Source organism: Crotalus tigris, unplaced genomic scaffold (assembly GCF_016545835.1).
Source record: "Crotalus tigris isolate CLP2741 ecotype Arizona unplaced genomic scaffold, ASM1654583v1 scf7180000021948.665609621:419813, whole genome shotgun sequence".
Classification (NCBI taxonomy): domain Eukaryota; kingdom Metazoa; phylum Chordata; class Lepidosauria; order Squamata; family Viperidae; genus Crotalus; species Crotalus tigris.
Genome location: NW_024098774.1, coordinates 5,001 through 25,017, shown reverse-complemented (window position 1 = coordinate 25,017; position 20,017 = coordinate 5,001). Strand labels below are relative to the sequence as shown.

General features: G+C 51.0%; 1 protein-coding gene across 2 annotated transcripts in view; it reads right to left on the bottom strand.

Annotated features, from left to right (window-relative positions):
• Positions 1–1,456: 1,456 nt before the first annotated feature.
• Positions 1,457–20,017, bottom strand: part of GIT1 (GIT ArfGAP 1) — a 21,125-nt gene continuing 2,564 nt past the window's right edge. The window contains exons 4-18 of one of the 2 annotated variants that reach the window (XM_039319027.1): positions 19,329–19,371; positions 16,413–16,439; positions 14,828–14,876; positions 14,017–14,089; positions 13,648–13,745; positions 11,976–12,087; positions 11,743–11,876; positions 10,082–10,234; positions 8,317–8,556; positions 6,937–6,990; positions 6,675–6,767; positions 5,038–5,114; positions 4,159–4,341; positions 3,505–3,571; positions 1,457–1,750 (exon numbers count right to left, since the gene is read on the bottom strand). In XM_039319027.1, coding sequence (XP_039174961.1) covers positions 1,538–1,750; positions 3,505–3,571; positions 4,159–4,341; positions 5,038–5,114; positions 6,675–6,767; positions 6,937–6,990; positions 8,317–8,556; positions 10,082–10,234; positions 11,743–11,876; positions 11,976–12,087; positions 13,648–13,745; positions 14,017–14,089; positions 14,828–14,876; positions 16,413–16,439; positions 19,329–19,339 — 1,584 coding nt within the window. In that variant the 5' untranslated portion in view covers positions 19,340–19,371 and the 3' untranslated portion in view covers positions 1,457–1,537. The remainder of the gene's footprint in view (positions 1,751–3,504; positions 3,572–4,158; positions 4,342–5,037; positions 5,115–6,674; positions 6,768–6,936; positions 6,991–8,316; positions 8,557–10,081; positions 10,235–11,742; positions 11,877–11,975; positions 12,088–13,647; positions 13,746–14,016; positions 14,090–14,827; positions 14,877–16,412; positions 16,440–19,328; positions 19,372–20,017) is intronic. The other variant, XM_039319028.1, reaches the window with a different exon arrangement.

Genomic DNA, 20,017 nt, shown 5'->3' with positions numbered 1-20,017 from the left:
TTTCATGACCCAACTAGGGAACATCATCAGTGCGAGGAGGGAATGGGGTTTGCGAAAAGGGCGTGGAGGAGGAGGAGGAGGAGGAAAGAAGTAGAAGGAGGAGGAGGAGCAGGAGAGGAGGAGGAGGAGGAGGAGGAGGAGGAGGAGGAGGAGGAAAGAAGTAGAAGGAGGAGGAGGAGAAGGAGGAGCAGGAAAGGAGGAGGAGGAGAATGACTATGGGGTCCTTGGTGCTCTCTGAGCTGGGATGTTTTCATGACCCAACTAGGGAACATCATCAGTGCTAGAAGGGAGGAGGAGGAGGAGGAGGAGGAAGATGATAACTGTGGGGTCCCTGATGCTCTCTGAGCTTGGTGGTTTTCTTGCAGACATTTCATGACCCAACTAGGGAACATCATCAATGCTAGAAGGAAGGGGGGGTTGCGAGGAGGAGGAGGAGGAGGAAGATGATGACTGTGGGGTCCCTGGTGCCCTCTGAGCCTGGTGGTTTTCTTGCAGACATTTCATTACCCAACTAGGTAACATCATCAATGCTAGAAGGAAGTGGGGTTCGCGAAGAGGAAGAGGAGGAAGAGGAGGAGGACAACTGTTGGGTCTTGGTGCTCTCTGAGCTGGGTGGTTTTCCTTGCAAACGTTTCATGACCCAACTAGGGAACAACATCAGTGCTAAGAGGGAGGAGGGATTGTGGGACTCAGACCCCGCCCCACCAAGCACAGCCAGCCAAGCCACGCTCTCTGGTGCCGTCGGCATCCTCTCTTTATTTGTTACAAATGTACAAGATTCGAAACCAGAGATTCCAGCGCAGCACCCAGGTACCCCTGCAGACCCCCCCCCTCCTCCACCACCCCCACGACTGGCTTTAGCTTCACAGGTTTCTCCGCAGGGGAGGCAAGTGTGTGTGTGTGGGGGGGTGACTGGAGACACACACACACGCACACTCACACACACACATACACACAGACGAAACACCCCCCCCCTCTCTCCGGTCAGCAAAACCGCAGCGTCTTGAATGCAGGAAAAAGCCAGAAAAATCAAAGCCCCCCCCTCCCCAAAATAGGAAAAAAAAAAAATCTGGATTGCAAAGAGGAGAGTCCTTGCTTGCTTGCCTGGGGGGGGAGGGGGAGGGATGGGGAGAGAGGACCCCCCCCAGCTTTTTTTGGGGGGGTGGGGGCTGCTCCCATCTCAGCAGCTCCTCGGTGTTGTTATTCCAGTGTTAACACTATTGGGGAAGGGGAGGGGGGGTTGCCAGATAAATACACTCGCTCTCTCTCTATACAGACAGGTGAGCACATGGGGAGGGGGGGGACACAGATGGACAGATCCACGCACTATATATGGGGGGAGGTCCCTCCTGGGGGGGGGAAGGAGAAGAGACAGAGGGAGGGGGGGTATTTACACTGCCCAGGCTCCCCCTGCCTGTCCTTCCCACCCCCTCGCCCCCCCCACACACACCCCAGGACCCCCTCTTGCTCATATCAGTGCGTCACTGGCCGGAGTGGGGGGGGGGAAGAGAGCGAGGAAGGGGACCCTCCCCCCCCTTCACTGCTTCTTCTCCCGGGTGGTGATGGTGACCAGCTGCTTGGCGGCCTTGGCGATGTCGTAAGCGCACTGGATGACCTGCTGGGTCAGGAGCTGGTAGTCCACCGGCGCCCCGGGTTCGAGTGGCACCGTCTTGCGGCATTCGCTCTGCAGCCGGTAGGCGCTGGCGTTGAGGAGACGCAGGGAGCTGCGCACCGTCTCCAGGGCCGGTTTCTGTGGGGGGGGGGGAAGAAGGCCGAGGGGCAGACTTGCAGAATTGCTGTTTGTCCAAGCATCGCAGGATTGGCCTTAGGAAGCTCCTGAGACGGGGGTCCCCAACCTCTGGGCCACAGACCGGTCCCGGTCCACAGCAGGCCAGCAATTGAGCCGCACAAACATGCAAAGTGACACCTGGTGCCCCAAAGGTTGGAGATCTCTATCCGAAGGGATCATCTACTCCAGGGGTCCCCAACCCCCCCCCCCGGGCCACAGACCGGTATCAGTCCACAGCAGGCCAGCAATTGGGCCGCACAAACACCAAGGTTGGGGACCTCTATCCTAAGAGATCTACTCCAGGGGCCCCAACCTCTGGGCCACAGACCGGTCCCGGTCCACAGCAGGCCAGCAATTGGGCTGCACAAACACCAAGGTTGGGGACCTCTATCCTAAGAGATCTACTCCAGGGGCCCCAACCTCTGGGCCACAGACCGGTTCCGGTCCACAGCATGGCAGCAACCGGGCCGCACAAATGCGCCACGCGACACCCGCGAGATGCAGGCAGCACACAAAACCACGCACCCTCCGGTCTGCGGAAAAACCTCTCTCCACGGAACCGGTGGTCCCTGATGCCCAAAAGGTTGGGGACCTCTGTCCTAAGAGATCATCTAGTCCACTCCCCCCTCCTACTTGCTGCAGGTTTCCCTGCAGGCGATCCCCGGCTTACCGCCGCAACTCAACAAGTGCGAGGCTGCGAAGCGAGGGAGTTTCACTCCATTTTTACGACCGTGGCAGCCTCCCCAGGATCACGGGATCCAGATCCTGACACTTGACAACTGGCTCTGCAAAACTCCTCGTGTCGGCTATTTTAGGCCAGAGTCCCTGTGCAAATGTTGCGGCATGGGGTGGGTGGGCTAGGGGTGGGGGGGGCTGCTGGATCCAGTTCCGATTCTCCTAACTCGAAACCCCCCCCGTACGATTCTGTACGGCAGTGGTTCTCAACGTTTGTGTGACGGCGACCCCCGTCACACAAACGTTATGCGCATGCGCGGCGCGGCGCGCATGGGGGCGGGGCCCCGCGCGTGGCGCGCATGCGCGGCGCCACCCCTGCGCGCGGCGCGCATGGGGACGGGCCCCGCACGCGGCGCGCATGCGCGGCGGCGGCCCCACGTGCGGCGCGCATGCGCGGCGGCACCCCCATGCGTAGCACACATGCGCGGCGGCGGCCCCATGCGCGGCACGCATGCGTGGCGCCCCCTGGAGGCGACAAAATGGCGGATCGCCGCGTTTGGCGACCCCACAAAAGAGGTCGATCGACCCCAAATGGGGTCGCGACCCATAGGTTGAGAACCGCTGCTGTATGGCATCTTCCTTTCTCTTCTGCGGCCCCAAATTCTCCATCTGGTTCCCCCCCCCTTTCTTTTCTGCAGGGGTCTCCCAAATTGGCCCCTTGACAACTGGTGGACTTCAACTCCCAGAATCCCTCAGCCAGCATGCTGGGAGTTGAAGTCCACAAGTCTTCAAAGTCCACTTGCTTTCTCCTTCCATCAGAGGTGTCCAACCTGGGCTGCTTTAAGACCTGTGGACTTCAATTCCCAGAATTCCCCAGCCAGCCCTGCTGGCTGGGGAATTCTGGAAGTTGAAGTCCACAGGTTGTAAAGCTAGGAGGAGAGCTCGCTAGGAAGGAGAAGGACTTGCGTAACACAACGTCACCCGCACACACCCGTCTGCCGGAATGCAAGGGGATGGGCTACGACCCCTTGCCCCCTTACCTTGGGGAAGAGCGAGGCCATTTCTGTCACCGCCGTGTGGATTTTCTCCGAACAGGGGACGAAGCTGCTGGGGAGGAAGAGGGACAGAATAAGATCCACAGTCGGGGGGGGGGGGGCAGGCGGTCAAAGGTCCTACATGGTGAGGGGACCCCAATTATTGAGGAAAATGAGGGTTCGGCATCAAATATGGGCTTCCACTCCCAGAATCCCCCAGCCAGCCTGCTTTAAGAGGGGTGGGCTGCCACGCCCAGAATTTCCCTGCCAGCCATGCTTTAAGAGGGATGGACTTCCACTCCCAGAATCCCCCAGCCAGCCTGCTTTAAGAGGGGTGGGCTTCCACTCCCAGAATCCCCCAGCCAGCATGTTTGAAGAGGGGTGGGCTTCCACTCCCAAAATCCCCCAGCCAGCCTGCTTTAAGAGGGGTGGGCTTCCACTCCCAGAATTCCCCAGCCAGCCTGCTTTAAGAGGGGTGGGCTTCCACTCCCAGAATCCCCCAGCCACTCCCCCCCCAATTCTGACTGGCATAGTCATTGCGCTTCCTCACCACTCCCGCCTGGCTCTTCAACCCCGGCTCCTTCCCCAAGACCATCATCCTTGGCTAGACCCCCCCCCCAGGCGCCCCCCCCAAAGGACTCCGGGAAGCTCCTTCCTGACCTGTCATGTTTGAACTCCTGGGCGGCCCTCAGAAGCTCTTGGATGTTCTTCGTGACCTGCTCGGTCTTCAGGATGACGTCCTCCGTGCTGGGCAGACCCCCGTCCAGGTCGCCTTCCAGCACCTCGGGCTCCAGGTGCAAATCCTCCTCCTTGCCCAGATCCAGGAAACGTTTCCCGTCCATGCTGGTTGAGGAGGGGAGGGGGGTGAGGAAAAAGGAGGGGCAGGTTAAAAAAAAAAAAGCAGAATTTCCGCCCCCCCCAAAAAAAGCAGAGTCCTCCCTGGCCTGGGTGGGAGCGGGAAAGGGTTCGAATTCCCCCCTCAAAATTACATTTCTTTTGGCATTTTCATTTTGTTTTAAATTTTTTTTATCTTAAACGACAGGCCTCGATTTACGACCATCGTTTCCGAGCCCACCATTTCTGTTCTTCAGCGAGAGGTCAGGAGGCCGCCAAAGGGGATCGCATGACACCCCCCCCAGGGCGCTGCGACCGTCATAAATACGAGTCAGTGGCCAAGCATCCGCGTTTTGATCACGCGACCGCGGGGGATGCTGTGACGGTCATTAAGTGTGAAAAACGGTCGTAAATCGCTTTTTTCAGTACCGTTGTAACTTCGGTCACTGAACGGATGCAGCTTGAGGACTAGCTGCCTTTGGATTTTAATATTTTATCAGAGACGTTCAATTGTCAAACCGCCCGGAGACCCTTTAGCAGGGAAAGGGGCAATTAAGAATTTGATCCATCCATCCATCAATCTGTTCTCAAATCACAGCTGAGGTCAGAGCTCCCCCCACCTCCCCCCGTAGGCAGAGGGTCTGCAGAGCTCCCCCCAGCACGGAACGGAACTGGACAGGTGAGGACAGGTGAAGGTGGGCTCACCTGAGGGGCAGGTCGCCCCCCTGCGTGTTGTCGTAGTCGCTGTCGGTGCCGCTGCCGTGCCGGTCGAGTTTCCCACTCTGGGGGGGGGGGGGAAGGAGAAAAAAAGGGGGAAGAAATGGGGACATGGAATTCGGGGTGGCTGTGTGGGGAGGGGGGAAAAGGGGGCTGGGGGCTTGCAAGTTGGGTTTCAATGGGGATGACTTGGGCTGAGTCCACGGCTGGACCCATCCGAGCGGTCTGGGCTGCGGGGAGGCGAATCCTGACCCTCTGGGAATATCGGGGGGGGGGCAGTGGGGGGCGTTATGGGAAAAGTGCTCTGCCCTGTGAGGGTGGGGGCACTCCCACTGGGGGTCCCCACCTTGTGTGTGACATATTTGCAGAGCAAAGAACTAAGGACTTCCCCCGAAATTATTTTTGTGCCAAATGGACATTTCTCTTCTCTTGATCTTTTTTCCTTCCTTCCTTCCTCTCTCTCTCCCGCCCCTTCCTTCCTTCTCTTTCTTCTTTCCTCCCTCCCATCTCTTCCTTCCTTCCTTCCATCCTTCCTTCCTTCCCTCCTCTCCTTTCTTTCATTCCTTCCTTCCTCCCTCCCTCCCTTCATTTCTTTTCCTCCTTTCCTTCTTCCTGCCTCTTCCTTCCTTTCTTTTCTTCCTTCCTTCCCTCCCATCTTTCTTCATTCCTTCTTCCTCCTTCCTTTCTTCCTCCCTCCTCCTTCCCTCCCTCCTGCCTGTTCCTTCCTTCCACCCCCCTCCCTGTCCTTCCTTCCTTCCTTCCTTCCTTCCTTCCTCCCTCCCTCCCTCCCTCTCTCCTGCCCCTTCCTTCCTTCCCTCCTTTCTTCTTTCCTCCCTCCCATCTCTTCCTTCCTTCCATCCCCCTCCCTTCCTTCCTCCCTGTCCTTCCTTCCTTCCTTCCTTCCTTCCCTTTCTTCTTTCCTCCCTCCCATCTCTTCCTTCCTTCCCTCCTCTCCTTTCTTTCATTCCTTCCTTCCTTCTTCCCTCCCTTCATTTCTTTTCTTTTCCTCCTTTCCTTCTTCCTGCCTCTTCCTTCCTTTCTTTCCTTCTTCCTGCCTCTTCCTTCCTTTCTTTCCTTCTTCCTGCCTCTTCCTTCCTTTCTTTTCTTCCTTCCTTCCCGCCCATCTTTCTTCATTCCTTCTTCCTCCTTCCTTTCTTCCTCCGTCCACCTTCCCTCCCTCCTGCCCGTTCCTTCCTTCCTTCCACCCCCCTCCCTTCCTTCCTCCCTGTCCTTCCTTTCTTCCTTCCTTCCTCCCTCTCTCCTGCCCCTTCCTTCCTTCCCTCCTTTCTTCTTTCCTCCCTCCCATCTCTTCCTTCCTTCCCTCCTCTCCTTCTTTCTTTCATTTATTCCTCCCTCCCTTCCTTTCTTTTCCTCCTTTCCTTCTTCCTGCCTCTTCCTTCCTTCTCTCCTTTCTTTTCTTCCTTCCTTCTCTCCTTTCTTTTCTTCCTTCTTCCTCCGTCCTTCCTTTCTTCCTCCCTCCTCCTTTCCTCCCTCCTGCCCGTTCCTTCCTTCCTTCCATCCCCCTTCCTTCCTTCCTCTCTGTCCTTCCTTGCTTCCTTCCTTCCTTCCTGTCCTTTCTTCCTCCCTCCCTCCCTCCCCAGCCACGCAGCCGGCTGTCCACTCACCAGGTGGCGCCCACTCCCCTCCGGCGGACCCACCACCAGCGCAGAGGACGAGGGGGGGAACGGCATGGCCGAAATGGAGCCCCCCTTCCGGATCTGAAGGCCCAAAAGAGCAGAGGGTCAGTCCACTGGCTGTGTACCATGGCTGGACAGTCGGGAGACCCCGTGGTGGGGTGGGGGTCTTGGAAACTCCCAACGGGGGCAGCCAGGGGGAGAAAAACGTGCAGGGCCGGGTCTGTCCTCTCTCCTCCCAAAACACACTTACTCGGTAAATGTTGGGCTGGCTGTGCATGGAATACAGGCCGTCTTCCTCCGACTCCTGCAAGGGTCAAAATAGATCAAGGTGTGTGTGTGTGTGTGTGTGTGTGTGTGTGTTACATCACACTTTCCCATGATCTGCACAAAGGTCTCACGCACTTTCCTTTCTTTTTTCAGGTATATATTTATTATGTTTTATCAACAGGAATAAAATACAAAGTGGAAAAAAAAAGGACAGAAAAAAGCATACGTCCAACAGTAACAACAACAAAAAGAAAAAAAATGCACAAAAAAGGGAAAAAAGAAAAAAAAATGACCCAAATATTCAACATTAAACATACACACACATATACACACACACACACACATATATATATATATATATATATATATATATATACACACACTCACACATATATATACATGCACATCACACACACACACACACACACACACATATACATACACACATCTACACACACACATATATACATATATATATATACATACACCACACACACACACACACACATATATATATATACATGCACACACACATTTATTTATTTATTTATTTATGAGACTTATATACCGCTTTAAGTGCAAGCACTCTCTAAGCGGTGTACACCAGTAAGCACTGTATATATATATATATTTCCATTGCCCCCAACAATCTGGGTCCTCATTTTACCTACTCCAGAAGGATGGAAGGCTGAGTCAACCCTGAGCCGGTGAGATTTGAACCGCTGACCTGCTGAACACAGTCAGCTAAAGTGGCCTGCAGTACTGCACTCTAACTGCTGCGCCACCTTGGCCCTTTATATATTTATCTATATATACACATACACACATATATATACATATATATACATACACACCACACACACACACGCATATATATATTGACACTTTACTAAATTTTATTAAATTTTTTAGCACTCCCTGGTACTCACATTTATTTGTTTGGTTTTAAATATGGATATACCCAGGGATCATATTTTTACACACACACACACACACACACATATATATATATATAAATCCACCCTAACTGGATGCTGAAACGAAAAAATAATTTAAAAAACCCCTGATAAATTCTCCTCCTTTTACATAATGGGTGTGTAAATAGTCCTAAACTTTCTCAACATTATTTAACAAGAAAAATATGTTATATAAAAAAATATTTCAGATATAGATGGGAGGTCTCTATCTGATAATCGAATCGGCCCAACATCTAGCGTATATAAAAAAATAAAAGAAAAAATAATAAAAACAAATAAAAACTTTGCAACCTCTTTTTGGTCCCTGCAGAAAAGCCGTGTGGACCCACAGGCTCGGCTCAGCCCCCTCCCCAATTCTGCCCGGGCCCTGATCCGCAGGCACTCACCCCCGGGTGGAAGGGCTGCAGGCGGCTGACCAGGTCGTCCATGGGCGGTTGGCTGAAGGGCTTGAGCGTGCTCGCGCCCGGTTCATACATGGAGAAGGCGTGACGGTCGCGGCGGAGGGCTCCTGCTGGGGCGGAGGGGAGGTGGCTGTGCTCGGGGCGCTCGCTGGGGGTGGGGGCCGCCGGGTGGACGGGCCCCGCCTGCTGACGGATCTGCAGGTTCTCCGACTGCAGCTTGTGAATCTGAAAGCATCCGCAAGGATTCACAATTCATAAGCACAGGAATTCATAGGAATCACAAGAATTCACAAGAACCCATAAGAATCGGCAAGAATTTACTAGAATTTACAAGAATTCGTAAGAATGTGCAAGAATTCACTAGAATTCTCAAGAATTCACTAGAATGCTCAAGAATCCACAAGAATTCACTAGAATTCATAAGAATCCACAAGAATTTACTAGAATTCATAAGAATTTACAAGAATTCATAACAATTCACAAGAATTCACTAGAATTCATAAGAATTTGCAAGAATTCACTAGAATGCACAGCAATTCATAAGAATCTGTAAGAATTCACTAGAATGCACAATTCATAAGAATCTGTAAGAATTCACTAAAATTTACAAGAATTCAATAGAATCCACAAGAATTTACTAGAATTTACAAGAATTTAAGAATGTGCAAGAATCCACAAGAATTCAGTAGAATTCATAAGAATTTACAAGAATTCATAAGAATGCACAAGAATTCACAAGAATTCACAAGAATACATAAAAATTCACAAGAATTCATAGGAATTCACAAGAATTCACTGGAATTCACAAGTATTTACAAGAATTCATTAGAAGTCGTAAGAATCCACAGGAATTCATAAGAAGCTACAAGATTTCATTAGAATCTGCAAAAATTCACTAGAATTCACAAGAATTCATAGGAATTCACCAGAATTCGCAAAAATTCATTAGAATTATAAGAATCCACAAGAATTTACTAGAATTCATAAGAATTCGCAACAATTCACAAGAATCTGCAAGAGCAGCTGGCCCATTCGGGGCAGAGCAGAGTCACGGACCCCCCTGCTTAGATGAGGAAGGGGCATCTATACTCAGTTGTGGGTCCAAATTGTGAACTTCCGGGCATTAACAACACACCACAGCAGGGGGAGGCTGCGCTCGTGGGGGCCTAAGTGGCTTTCTGTTTACAAGCAGCCCTTGACTTACGACCACGACTGAGCCTAACATTTCCGTTGCTAAGTGAGACATTTCTTGAGCGAGTTTGGCTCCATTTTACGACCTTTCCTGCCACAATTATCGAGCGAATCACTGCGGTTGTTATGCGAGTCACATGGTCGTTAAGCGAATCCGGCTTCCCCCATTGACTCTGCTTCTTGGAATGTCGCAAAAGGGGATTGCGTGAGACCCCGCCCGGGACGCGGCCACCGTCGTAACTATGGGTCGGTAGTGACCACTGGGGATGCTGCAACCGCCGTAAGTGTGAAACACGGTCATCAGCGGTCCCTTTGTTCAGTGCCACTGTCCCTTCGAACGGCCGCTAAACGAACCGTTGTAAGTCGAGGACGACCTGTGGCTTTGAGGAAAGCTGTTGTAAGCTCAGATGGTTGCTTAGCAACAATCAGGTAAAACCACAAAAACCCCCCCAAATCCATTTCCGAGACTGGCAGTGCCAGGTGGGCGCCAGGAACGGAAGGGGGGGAGTCCAGGGACCCCGGCTTGTGTTCCCCCCCCCGAAAAAAAGGGGTGACTTGCCTCTCTCTGCAACCGCCGCAACTCATCACTCAGGCTGTTGTTCACCTTCATGAGTTGCTGGACTTTGGCTTCGGACACGGCCAGGGCCTTCTTCACCTCCAGGTACTCCTGCAGGGTGATGGCCCCATCCGACAGGTCGGAGGAGTCCATGCTCTGCGGGGCGGAGGGGAGAATGGGGGGGGTCAGTCTAGGTTTGCTCTGAGATGAAGGGCAGGTACAGCGTTCCCCCTTCCGTGGGACGGTGGGGAGGAGAGGAGGCTGCCCCCCTGGCGGGATGGGGTGTTTCCCTTCTCTCTCCTTCCCTCCCTCCCCCTTTTCCTTCCCTTCATCTCCTCTCCTCTTCCTTTGCCTTTCCTTTCCCTTCCTTCCCTTCCCCTTCCCCTCTTCCTTTGCTCTCCTTTTCTCTTTTCTTTTCTTCCTGACAGTGAGAACAATTAGCCAGTGGAACTCCTTGCCTCCAGAAGCGGTGAATGCTCCAACACTGGAGGTTTTTAAGAAGAGACTGGACAGCCATTTGTCTGAAATGGTGTAGGGTTTCCTGCCTGAGCAGGGGGTTGGACTAGATGACCTCCAAGATCCCTTCCAACTTTATTATTATTAACAACCTGCCTCCAGAAGCGGTGAATGCTCCAACACTGGAGGTTTTTAAGAAAAGATTGGACAGCCACTGGACAGTCTGAAATGGTACAGGGTTTCCTGCCTGAGCAGGGGATTGCACTAGATGACCTCCAAGGTCCCTTCCAAAAATTTTTTATTACTATTATTATTATTATTATTATTATTATTATTATTATTATTATCCTTTCCTTTTCCACTCTTTTCTTTTCCTTTCTTCATTTCTTCCATTCTTCTCCTTTCCCTTCCCTTCCCCTTGTCCATTCACTTCATTTCCTTTCCATTTTTCCTTTCTTTTCTTCTTTTGTTTTCCTTCCTTCCTTCTTTCCCTTTCTTTTCCTTTTCTCCTTTCCTTTCCTTCCTCCCTCCCTCCCCCTCTCCATCCCTTCCTCTTTTCTTCCTCCCTCTTCTTTCTCTGCCTCTGTCTTTTATCTCTTTGGAAACTGACCAAAGAGAGAAGCAACCTGGAATTAAGGAGAAACTTCCTAACAATGAGGACAATTAACCAGTGGAACAGCTGGCCACCAGAAATCGTGGGTGCTCCATCACTGGAGATTTTTAAGAAGAGGCTGGACAGTCACTTGTTTTGAGATGGTATAGGTTCTCCTGCCTGAGTGTGAGGGTGGACTAGAAGACCTCCAAGGTCCCTTCCAGCTCTATTCTATTTTCTTTCTTTCTTTCTTTCTTTCTTTCTTTCTTTCTTTCTTTTTCTTTCTTTCTTTCTCTTTCTCTCTTCCTTTCTCTATCTTTTCCTCCCTCCCTCTCTCCCTTCCTTTCTTCCTTTCCTTCATCATAGAATCCTATGGGTGGAAGGGACCTTGGAGGTCTTCTAGTCCAACCCTCAAGCAGGAGACCCTAACCCATTTCAGACAAATGGCTGTCCAGAGTCTTCTTAAAAACCTCCCGTGATGGAGCACCCACGACTTCTGGAAGCAAGGAGTTCCACCGGTTGACTGTTCTCACTGCCAGGAAATTTTTTTTCCTGACACAGCCATTATCTCCTCCCTCCCTCCCTCCTTCCCCCCCCCCTTCTCAAGGGGTCTCACCCGAGCACGGTTGTTGCGCCCAGCGTTCGCGCTCCGCAGGGGCTCCTGCTCCGCGTCGTCGTCGGAGGCCACGCTGTCGTAGTCGTGCTGGTCGTCAAAGTCGCTGGGGCCATGCACGGAGGCGTCGAGGGCCTCTGCAGCGACAACAAAGGGGGTTACCCCTGGGGGGGGGAAAGACCCTTCCCCCCCTCCAGAGCCCCTCTCCCCACAGCCCCTGCCCTCCCCAGACTCACCCGTGGGGCTGGTCAGGCCCTTGCCCTGCTGGCGTCGCTTGGCCTCGCTCAGGATGTCGATGATCAGGGTGGCAAACTCCCGGGCGTTGAAGCGGGCCAGCTTCTGTCGGCCCTGGGGGGCAACAAGGGAGGAAAGGGCAGGGTGAGACCGAAGCCCCCCAGGGCAGCAGCCGGGAGACCACCCACGCCGTCGCTCAGAATGCTCAACGTTGAGCAGCCGCCAAAGGTCCAGCTTTGGTGCGGGGAGAGGGGTGGGCCGGAGCAGCGCATAAAGGTGGCTACGTAAGGATTTTAGGCTGATGCCTCTCTTGACTCCACCACCTTCACCCCAGGCTCTGCCACCCTTTCCCCAATCTGAAGGCAGCCATGACTGAGGCATGTCTGCCTCGGGGGGGGGGGTGTCTGTGATGGGTGGTCGAAAAAGTCAAGGTGACAGGTAGAAGATAGACAAATAGACAGACAGACAGACAGACAGAGGATAGACAGATAGATAATAGGTATATGATATTGATAGATGATAGACAGATAATAGATCGATAGACAGACAGATGATACAGACAGATAGATAATAGATTGACGATAGATAGATAGATAAATCGATAGACAGATAGACAGATAGATAATAGATTGATGATAGATAGATAGATAGACAGACAGACAGGTAGATAGATAGATAGATAGATAGATCAAGATAGATAAGGATGATAGACAGACAGATAATAGATATACAATATAAATAGATAGATGATAGACAGATAGATAAATAATATACGATATAAATAGATGATAGATAGATGATAGATAGCTAGATAGATAAATAGATAGATAGAGAGAGAGAGAGAGACAGACAGACAGATGATGGACAGATAGATAATAGATAATAGATTGACGATAGATAGATAGTTACCAATAACATCAGTAAAAACACGATTCCTGGGTATATTCATATCACGAAGACTTAAACAAAACACATTTTGTGTGCTCATGATTTGTTTAAGTCTTCGTGATAGATAGATAGATAAACAGATAGACAGATAGATAGATAGATAGATAGATAGATAGATAGATGATAGATCAAGATAGATAAGTATGATAGACAGACAGATAGATAATAGATATACGATATAAATAGATGATAGACAGAAATAGACAGATAGATAATATACGATATAAATAGATGATAGAGAGATAGATGGTAGATAGAGAGAGAGAGAGAGAGAGATACAGACAGACAGATGATGGACAGACAGATATACAGACAGATAGATAGATGATATAGAAGATAAATGATTGATTGATATAGATAGACAGACAGACAGACAGACAGATGATATAAATAAATGATAGATAGATAGATAGACAGACAGATAGATGATATAAATAAATGATAGATAGATAGACAGACAGACAGACAAATAGATGGATGGACAGATAGACGGACAGACAGACTGACGGGCATGACCGACAGACGTGTCAATTGCCAAGCGTCTGAATTTTGATCATAGGACTTTGGGGATACTGCAATAGTCGTGTGAAAAAATTTCGTAACGGTCATTTTTTCAGTGCCGTTGTAACTCTGAACGGTCACTAAACGACCTGTTGTAAGTCAAGGACACAGAGAGAGAAAGAGAGAGAGAGAGAGAAAGAGAGAGAGAGAGAGATGGACGATCACCTGATTCCGTGTAGCTGAATATTCGGGGTTCACTGGCAGAAAGGGCACCGCACTGCGCTCCGTCACCAGGGTGCTGTGGTTCTGCGTGGTGAGCCAGACTTTTGGGGGGCGAGGAAGCAGAGGAGAAGAACGCAAGGTCAGCCACCCAGGGGGTGGGCTGGTCTGGGGGCGGGGGGGACCCCATGGGGGCATAAAACCGGCCCCTGCAACTCCCCAGAACCTGGAGCTCACGCCTACAACCTCTCCCTTTGGCCAAGAAACCTGCGTATGGCGCTGCCCGCCCCCCAAGTGAAGACTTTGACAAGCCTCTGCAAGTTTCTAGTCCTTAATCATTGCGAGAGCAGAGGCTCCGCCCCCAAAAGCTTTTACCGGCGTCGTTTTCACGGCGATCCACTTCGTCGTAAACGTCCATCGCCAGCTCTTCAAACAGGTGGTTGCTCAGCTATTGGGGGGGGGAGAGAAACATTTAGTTTGGGGGGAGGACTCGAGTCACGGGGCTTTGGCTGGGGGGGGGGGAGATTGGGTGGCTGGTGCCGAGTTCTGATCCTCTTCCCAAGCTGCCAAAGAGGCCACTTTCCCCAAATGAATAGAACTGGCAGGATTTTGTGATGCTTATTGGGTGGGTGGGGGTCCTGTCCCCCTCCCCATTACATGCCCAGTTTGACTTTTAAAGCAAAGAAGTCCTTTTCGTATTTAAAAATGGGAAGTTTCAAACCCTGCGGGGCTTTCAGACGGGTGGACTTCATCTCCCAGAATCCCCAGATGAAGTTCACCCGTCTGAAAGCCCCCAAGGCTGAGAAATAACTGGTTAAATTGCTTTTTTTTCTGAATGGGGCAGAGGGATGGACTAGATGACCTCGTGGGGATCCTCCCAACTCCACTCTCCGGGGATCAGGTGGGTCCGTGTGGACGGACAGAAAGAAGATAAACCCAGAACGGTGTTTTACAAACTTAGCGCCTGGAAGACGTGCGGACTTCAACTCCCAGAATTCCCCCCGGTGGAGGAATTCTGGGAATTGCAAGTCCATCCTTCTTCAAGGAAGCAGCCAAAAGTGAGAAACGCTGACTTAGAAACCTCACCCGGCCCACATTAAAAAAAAAAAGGGGGGGGGGGAGGAAAAGTGGCCACGAGGAGATCCCGGCCCGAGCCAGGTTGTACGTTCGAAACCGTCTCACTTACCGCCTGCAACTTCTTCTTCGCTGCCTTGGCCAACTCCGAAAGGTCTAAGCTGGGGGGGGGGGGTGGAGGAGAAAGATGCATCAGTGCCCCCACCCCATTTCTCCTTCCCACTGGATGCCCCACCAGACTCCCACCAGCCCGCAGAAACCCCATTCGAAGCGCTAGAATTCCCCAGGGAATAAAGATAACCACATTTATTATGGGGGAGGAAAACAAAGAAAAGGATAATCAGGGGTGGGGGGAATGGACAGAGAAGGAAGACCCCCCCCCCCGAGAGAAGGAATGGATCCAGCCAGTTTGATCTAGGGGTTGGGGCGCCAGGCTAGAAAGTAGGAGACGGTGAGTTCTAGTCCCGTCTTAGCCAGAAAGCCGGCTGGGTGACTTTGGGCCCATCACCAGGCGACGGTGAGTTCTAGTCCCTCCTTAGCAATAAAAGGTGGCTGGGTGACTTTGGGCCCATCACCAGGTGACGGTGAGTTCTAGTTCCGCCTTAGCAATAAAAGGTGGCTGGGTGACTTTGGGCTGATCACCCGGAGACAAGGAGTTCTAGTCCCACCATAGGCTTGAAAGCCGGCTAGGTGACTTTGGGCCAATCACCAGATGACAGTGAGTTCTAGTCCCGCCTTAGGCATGAACCCCAGGTGACTTTGGGCCAATCACCAGGTGACAGTGAGTTCTAGTCCTGCCTTAGGCATGAAAGCCAGATGGGTCACTTTGGGCCAGACACCACGCGACAGTGAGTTCTAGTCCTTCCTTAGCAATAAAAGGTGGCTGGGTGACTTTGGGCCAGTCACCAGGCGACAGTGAGTTCTAGTCCTTCCTTAGCAATAAAAGGTGGCTGGGTGACTTTGGGCCCATCACCAGGTGAAAGTGAGTTCTAGTCCTGCCTTAGGCATGAAAGCCGGATGGGTGACTTTGGCCCAATCACCAGGCGACAGTGAGTTCTAGTCCCTCCTTAGCAATAAAAGGTGGCTGGGTGACTTTAGGCCCATCACCAGGCGACAGTGAGTTCTAGTCCCGCCTTAGGCATGAACCCCAGGTGACTTTGGGCCAATCACCAGGCAACAGTGAGTTCCAGTCCCGCCTTAGGCATGAAAGCCAGATGGGTGACTTTGGGCCAATCACCAGGCGACGGTGAGTTCTAGTCCTGCCTTCACCATGAAAGGTGGCTGGCTGACTTTCCACCAGTCCCTCTCACAGGGTGTTGGGGGGGGGGGGAAGAAGGAGGAAGAAGGACGTGTTGGTTATATTCGCCGCCTTGACTTATTTGTAAGAAAAATAATAATAAAAGATGAGATACAAATAAACAAATAAATGAATAATGGGGACCTCAGGCGCCACCCCCAAGCCCCGGGGAGTCCCCGGCGGGCAGCGTATACATTGAATAAAATCTTGATATAAACCAGAATAACATCTGGCAAGGGGACGGCATGGATGAGCCCGAAACGTCCCTGCCGCCCCCTTCTCCAGACCCTTCCCCACATGCACGAGGCCCCCCCACAAAACGGGGGGGGGAAGCGGAAGGGCAGGGGGGGGGACAGGCGAGGGCAATGCATGCAGGGGAGAGCCGAGCCCTCCTCCGTACCTTTGCGACATGCATTTGGGGCGCACTCTGATTCCGTAAAGAGCAGCAGGGAAGAAAGAAGAGGAGGTTAGAAAGAGGTGGGGGTGGTGGTGGGGGAAACAGCAACAGCCACACCGCCCCTCCCCCTCCCCAAACACCACAGGCTGGCTTTCTCGACTCTTGCACCCAAGACCTGATGCCCCCTTGGCCTGCCCGGGCCTACTACGCAGGCTTCCTTTTCCTAATGCAACTCAAACCGGGGCCAAACCCATCTGCAGCCCTGGCCGTGCCTCGTTATCGGGGATACCGATAGTCTCCGGATTACAACCATTCATTCAGTGACGGTTGCAATGGCGCTGGAAAAAGTGACTTATGACCGATCCTTGCACTTACGACCGCCTGGTCACGTGACCGAAATCCGGACACTTGGAAACTGGCATGTACTTAGGACAGTTGCAGCATCCCCAGGGTCACGTGACCGAAATCCAGATGCTTGGAAACTGGCAGGTACTTAGGACAGTTGCAGCGTCCCTGGGGTCTCATGGGATCCCCATTTGCGACCTTCTGACAAGCAATGTCAATGGGGAAGCCAGATTCGCGTAATGACCGTGTCGCTAACTTAACATCCGCGGTGATTCGCTTAACAACGGTGGCCAGGAAGGTCATAAAATGGTCACTTAATAAATTTCCCACCTCACAACATAAATCTGGGGCTCCACTATGGTTGTAAATTGAGGACTAGCTGCAATATCACCAAAACCTAAACCACGGTTCATTTGTGAGAGGGGGTCACTATGGGACCGTGCCTCACTTTACGACCTTTCCTGTGGCAGTGAATCCATGCCGTCCTTAAGCAAAATCCATTGTCTGCAATTGGTGTTTTTTTTTTTTCGCCGAACGTGGGAAGTAAACGCCGATTAATGGCCCTTAAGCCGTACATCGTGGTTAGTTGCCAAGTGCTCAAACTATGATCACGCGACCGTGGGGTGGGCAGCTGTCAGGATGTGGAATCTGGGTCGTAAGTAGCCCTGGGGAAGTCAGTTAGAAGTCGTAATGGTCACTAAGCCAACGTTCGCAAGTCGAGGATTATGGGTTCAAGAACTGGGGCCTGTATTCGAATCCAGCCAATTCTTACTGCGGGCAGCCCAATGGTTGCGGCTGCAATTGTTAAAATTCCAAGGAAATCCTGGTTCCTCTAAAACAGCCAGAAACTTTAGAGCAGGTTTTGCTGACTTTTGACTCCTTGCGTAAAAAATAAATAATAAAATAAAATATAAAATAAAAAAAATAAATAATAATAATAAAATAATAAAATAAAATAATAAATAATAAATAATAAATAATAAATAATAAAATAAAATATAAAATAATAAAATAAATAAATAATAAATAATAAAATAAAATAAATATAAATAATAAAATAAAAAATAAAATAAATAAATAATAAAATAAAATAAATAATAAAATAAATAATAAAAAAATAATATTGGGGTGGTGTCTTCCCCAAATAGAGTATTCTGAGGACACGTGCAGACTTCATCTCCCCAAATTGCAAAGAATTTGGGGGTACTGAATGCTAGAAAAGCTGGAACACCTCAATATTCACTAAAGCCACGTTTCTTACCCGCTGTACCTTTAAGAAAGGTGGACTTCAACTCCCAGAATTCCTGAGCCAGCATGGGGGAACTATGGCCCCTTCATGACTCGTGGACTTCAATTCCCAGAATTCCTGAGCCATCATGGCTCAGCTTGGAAACCTCTCCCTTTCCCCTCAGCATGGCTGGCTCAGGAATTCTGGGAGTTGAAGTCCACAAGTCATAAAGGGGGCCATAGTTCCCCCATGCTGGCTCAGGAATTCTGGGAGTTGAAGTCCACAAGTCATAAAGGGGGCCATAGTTCCCCCATGCTGACACAGGAATTCTGGGAGTTGAAGTCCACCCTTCTTAAAAGTTCCACGGTTGAGAAATACGGTTAACTAGATTACATGGAGGGATTTTGCTCTCCAGGAACTCTCCTATCCCTCCGAAAACATAGAAACAAAAATGATTTATGGGGGGAAAAAAGTATATACAGGCAGTCCTCAACTTACAACGATTCGTTTAGCGACCGTTCAAAGTTACAACAGCACTAAAAAAACAGGGATGTTTAACCATTTCCCTCACTGACCACCATTTGCAGCATCTCCATGGTCACGTGATCAAAATTTGGACGCTAGGCAACTGACTCGTATTTACGACGGTCGCAGTGTCCCCGGGGGGGGGTCACTGGATCCCCTTTTGGCGAACCCCATGGGGGAAGCCCAATTCCCTTAACGACCATGTTACTAACAAGGGTGGCAAGGAAAGTCCTCAAAAGGGACAAAACTCGTTTAACAACAGCTTAGCCCCAGAAATGCTGGGCTCCGTTGTAAGTTGAGGACTGCCTGCATATAAGGGCTTCAAACCCTTCCGCAAGGGTAACCGAATAAATTTGCAATTCCTTGGCTGTGATTTTACTTCCCTGAAATATTGTACAAAGGCCCGTCTGAGATCGTATAGGTTCTCCTGCTTGAGCAGGGGGCTGGACTAGAAGACCTCCAAGGTCCCTTCCAGCTCTATTCGATTCTATTGAATCTCAATGAAGGGCTACCTTTAATGCAAAGCACGGGGGGGGGGAGGGGAAAGGTAAAGCTAATTAATTCATTAAGGTCATTTCTCACTTTAGGAGAGATTATTTCTGGGTGAGATTGTTGAAAAACTGGAACTTATTTCTTTAGTTTGTTTAAAAGGCATTCTCAGCAACCAAGAGCAAAGTCAGTTTTTGCAGATCCCTTCGGACTGGATCCCTGAGTTTGGGAGGGGGGGGGATGCCTGGCTGGGAATGGCCAACAGAGGGCAGCGTTTCTACCTTTAGAGGGCAGAAAGGGAGGGGGGGATAAAGGGGAGGGGGCTAGCTTACCTGTCTGCCATCTGGGGAATGATGTAATGCCCGTTCTTGTGATCTACAGGAAAAGACGGGGAAATGATGGCTGAGCCAATCTAATCAATATCTGATATATTGACTATCAAGCTCAGAGAGCACCAAGGACCCCACAGTCCTCCTCCTCTTCGCAAACCCAACTCCCTTCTGGAACTGATGATGTTCCCTAGTTGGGTCATGAAACGTCTGCAAGGAAACCACCCAGCTCAGACAGCACCAAGGAGCCCACAGTCTCCTCCTCCTCCACCTCCTCCTCCTCCTCCTCCTCCCCTCCCCTCCCCTCCTCCTCCCTTCTAGCCCTGATGATGTTCCCTACTTGGGTCATGAAACGTCTGCAAGGAAACCAGCCAGCTCGGAGAGTACCAAGGATCCCATACTCCTCCTCCTCCTCCTCCTCTTCCTCCCCTCCTCCTCTCCTTCTCCTCCTCCTCCTCCTCCTCCCCTCCCCTCCCCTTCTCCTCCTCCTCCTCCTCCTCCTCCTCCTCCTCCTCCCTTCTAGCCCTGATGATGCTCCCTAGTTGGGTCATGAAACGTCTGCAAGGAAACCAGCCAGCTCAGAGAGTACCAAGGATCCCATACTCCTCCTCCTCCTCCTCCCCTCCTCCTCCTCCTCCCCTCCCCTCCTCCTCCCTTCTAGCCCTGATGATGTTCCCTAGTTGGGTCATGAA